Raw genomic sequence first — 434 nt, 5'->3', positions numbered from 1 at the left:
TGAGAGAAAATCATGAAGTTTGGATACATGCGAATGGGTCTGCTGGGGGTGAGATTGTTTTCATATTCGTTTAGTTAGTAAATGTAACTGGAAAATTGCATTAATTTGTTTTGTAACTGGAAAGCTATTTATTTGGTTTGTAACTGGAAGATATTCATTTATTTTTCTGACCGTAACTGAAAAATTGATAATTTATTTCGTAAAAGTAACTGGAAAGCCGAGTTCATATATTTATTGTTGTTGTCATCGGCGTGGGACGCAAGGAGCCGAGTGGCTGCGAGACCCCCTTTTTTAGCCATTGCTGCCTCATTTGCATACGGCTTATCGGGACGACCGCACCTGCCGCAGAATGCCTCGTGCGGACATTGCGACCTTCTTGAGCCCAGGTGCCGATCGCGGCTTTCTTCCATGGAGCTTGTGTTCGGTCCTGTGAG

At 43.5% G+C, this 434-nt stretch overlaps 1 protein-coding gene across 1 annotated transcript in view; it reads left to right on the top strand.

Moving 5' to 3' along the window:
* The window catches only part of LOC119594794, a gene marked incomplete in the record, with an annotated part of 7,170 nt that overhangs the window by 4,085 nt on the left and 2,651 nt on the right, over nt 1–434 (top strand). The window contains 1 exon segment of the mRNA XM_037943884.1: nt 296–429. Within this exon segment, the coding sequence (XP_037799812.1) occupies nt 296–429 (134 nt within the window).

Source organism: Penaeus monodon, chromosome 34 (genome assembly GCF_015228065.2).
Source record: "Penaeus monodon isolate SGIC_2016 chromosome 34, NSTDA_Pmon_1, whole genome shotgun sequence".
Taxonomy (NCBI): domain Eukaryota; kingdom Metazoa; phylum Arthropoda; class Malacostraca; order Decapoda; family Penaeidae; genus Penaeus; species Penaeus monodon.
Note: the sequence above shows the minus strand (reverse complement) of the source record. Positions and strands in the feature narration are given on the sequence as shown.